Raw genomic sequence first — 2,545 nt, 5'->3', positions numbered from 1 at the left:
TTCAGCGTGTGTTGTTGCGAACTATTTGTTTCTCAGCAAAAGCCATGATGAAACGGTAACAAATAGGCTATAGCCTAGGCTATGTAGGCTAAAGAGTCATATCGTGGGGAGTTTATTGTGTCGTTTTGGTAAGTAGCCGTGTAATAAGCGGGATAATGTATAGAACACCGGTCATTATCGGGAAATAGGTCCCTTCAGGGCGGAACAAGACCCCTCCGCGGCACGGTTCGCCCTGTCGGGACCTATCTCCCGACAATGACCGGCATTCTATACATTATCCCTTACTTATCAAGATAAAAAAAAATAGTTGGTATTGTTTTCCGTATAAAGAGACTTACTTAGCGCTTTCTCATGAAATAATTTGACTTAATTTAAGAAAAGTTTTACTTATTTTAAGACATCTCATCCTGAAAACAAGCAAATTTGTCTGCCAGTGCGTTAAGCAAATTTGTCCTAAAAACAAGCAAATTTGTCTGCCAGTGCGTTGAATAAATTTGTCTTGATAAGACTCCTTAAAATAAGTCAAGGTCTTCTTAAATGAAGTCAAAATGATCTAACGGGAGAGCACTAGGTAAGTCTTTTTTTATTACTAAAAACAATACCAAATAGATTCTTTGATCTTAATAGAAGATTATTAACACTTAGATTTCCTTTTTTGCAGTGTGTAAACAGCTGTTAGTTTAATAGTTTAATAGTTATCGTTATTGGTGTAAACGGCTGTTAATTTAATAGCTTCATAGTTATCGTTATTGGTGTAAACGGCTGTTAATTTAATAGTTATAATAGTTATCGTTATTGGTGTAAATGGCTCTGAGTGCCCATATCATATTCAGCCGTGGCCTACTGGTTAGCACTTCGGACCTGTAACCCGAGGGTTACCGGTTTGAACCCCAACCAGTAGGCACGGCTGAAGTGCCCTTGAGCAAGGCACCTAACCCCTCACTGCTCCCCGAGCACCGCTGTTGATGCAGGCAGCTCACTGCGCCGGGGTTAGTGTGTGCTTCACCTCACTGTGTGTTCACTGTGTGCTGTGTGTTTCACTAATTCACGGATTGGGATTAATGCAGAGACCAAATTTCCCTCACGGGATCAAAAGAGTATATATACTTATACTTATATATCCTCTACTCACCAAAGACGATGCGCCATATTGCCGGATGGGGTCTGGTGAAGGGGCCTGGGGAGAGAGAGAGACACAAGTCACCACCGACATCACTTCCTGTCTGGAACACACAGGTGAAGGCCTCAATAGTGACTACAAAAATAACGTCCTGGTTTCTCTATGGTGACCAACACATTTTGAGATTGTGTTAATGGGCAGAGGTCTATCAGGGTTGTTGTGTATTGTGTGCAACCGCCCAGCCATTGAGGAGAGGCTGGCTGTGGCTGTGGCTACTGTCTGGTCTGGCGGAAGTTAGCAGGCGATGCTAGCACAGCTCATTTCACATCTGTGCGCACATCTGGCGTGCTCACCGTTGGGGAAGGCAAGGACGCTGATGACCAGGAAAAACGACACGACCACGATGAGGCCAATCCACAGGTTATTATCCTGATTGCCGTCATCCCTGATAAAAATACAGAAAGTTTACAAACTCTGTGACGTTTAGCCCATTCATAGCCTCCTGGCCACAACATCCACATCCCATCACATGTCATGACATGACATGACATGACTTCAGCCCCTCCCTATAATGTTAACCAGTTTCGCTTAACGTTATTATGCTAAAATAATCTGCCTCTGGTGTGAGGACATCCACAATGAGATATTTAACCCTGGACACTTTTTGGTTTTTGAACGAAAGACTATAGTGACTGACTTACACTAGAATCGTTACACTAACGTTACCCCAGCTTGCCTTGGTAGCACTACCAGTCATGTTTACATTGTTAGCATACGTGCAACTATTCATAAAAATATCTTATATCAACAAAGTGTGTGGGCTTCATTCAAATTAATTTCACCATGTATGATTTCAAATGAATGCTGTAAGACATTAGTAAATGTTCGCTAGTCATAGAACGGGACTGTCCCATTAGATGCTTAGTCTTCCTGAGCTTTGACACTTGCTAGCCAGCTAACGGCATTAGCCCGACACGGTTCAATGACAGCATCCTATGATGTAGCTACCGCTAGCTAGCTAACCACTTAGCTTTTCGGCCAACTTCACTTACCTTGTAAAGGCAAAGTACATTAAACTTAGTACGGTGCATGTTAATAGGGTTATCGTGTGAGGCCTATAAAAGAAGTCGATGGTAATGTCTTCCACTTGCTGCTCATTGATCATGCGAAAATGTTTGTAGTTGACATCATTCTTATTGAGGGTCCGGGTTCCGTAGGCGGACGCCATAGTCGCAGGCAGGGAGAGGGTCTTCTCTCTCTCGGTGCTCGCTGCGTCTCTCGGGTGATCTAATGTCTGATCTCTAATCCTAAAATCATCCCTTCCGTTGTGAGGTAAAGCGATGTGATATGAACAAACATCTGTGGCTTAGGTAACGGCGTCAGAGCCCTGTCCTCATAACCGGCATGAAAAGAGTTAACAAACGA

The 2,545-nt window shown here is 43.2% G+C and overlaps 1 protein-coding gene across 1 annotated transcript in view; it reads right to left on the bottom strand.

Annotated features, from left to right (window-relative positions):
* ptdss1a (phosphatidylserine synthase 1a) overlaps positions 1 to 2,545 on the bottom strand; it is a 27,507-nt gene extending 24,962 nt beyond the window's left edge. Inside the window, exons 1-3 of the mRNA XM_076280633.1 lie at positions 2,173 to 2,545; positions 1,474 to 1,565; positions 1,133 to 1,177 (exon numbers count right to left, since the gene is read on the bottom strand). Of these exons, the coding sequence (XP_076136748.1) occupies positions 1,133 to 1,177; positions 1,474 to 1,565; positions 2,173 to 2,348 (313 nt within the window). The 5' untranslated portion in view covers positions 2,349 to 2,545. The remainder of the gene's footprint in view (positions 1 to 1,132; positions 1,178 to 1,473; positions 1,566 to 2,172) is intronic.

This window comes from Alosa pseudoharengus, unplaced genomic scaffold, assembly GCF_046254945.1.
Source record: "Alosa pseudoharengus isolate Yale_2024_CS ecotype anadromous, Long Island Sound unplaced genomic scaffold, YU_APseudo_1.1 YU_APseudo_1.1_scf_12, whole genome shotgun sequence".
Taxonomy (NCBI): Eukaryota; Metazoa; Chordata; class Actinopteri; order Clupeiformes; family Clupeidae; genus Alosa; species Alosa pseudoharengus.
This window is presented reverse-complemented; position numbering and strand designations above follow the sequence as displayed.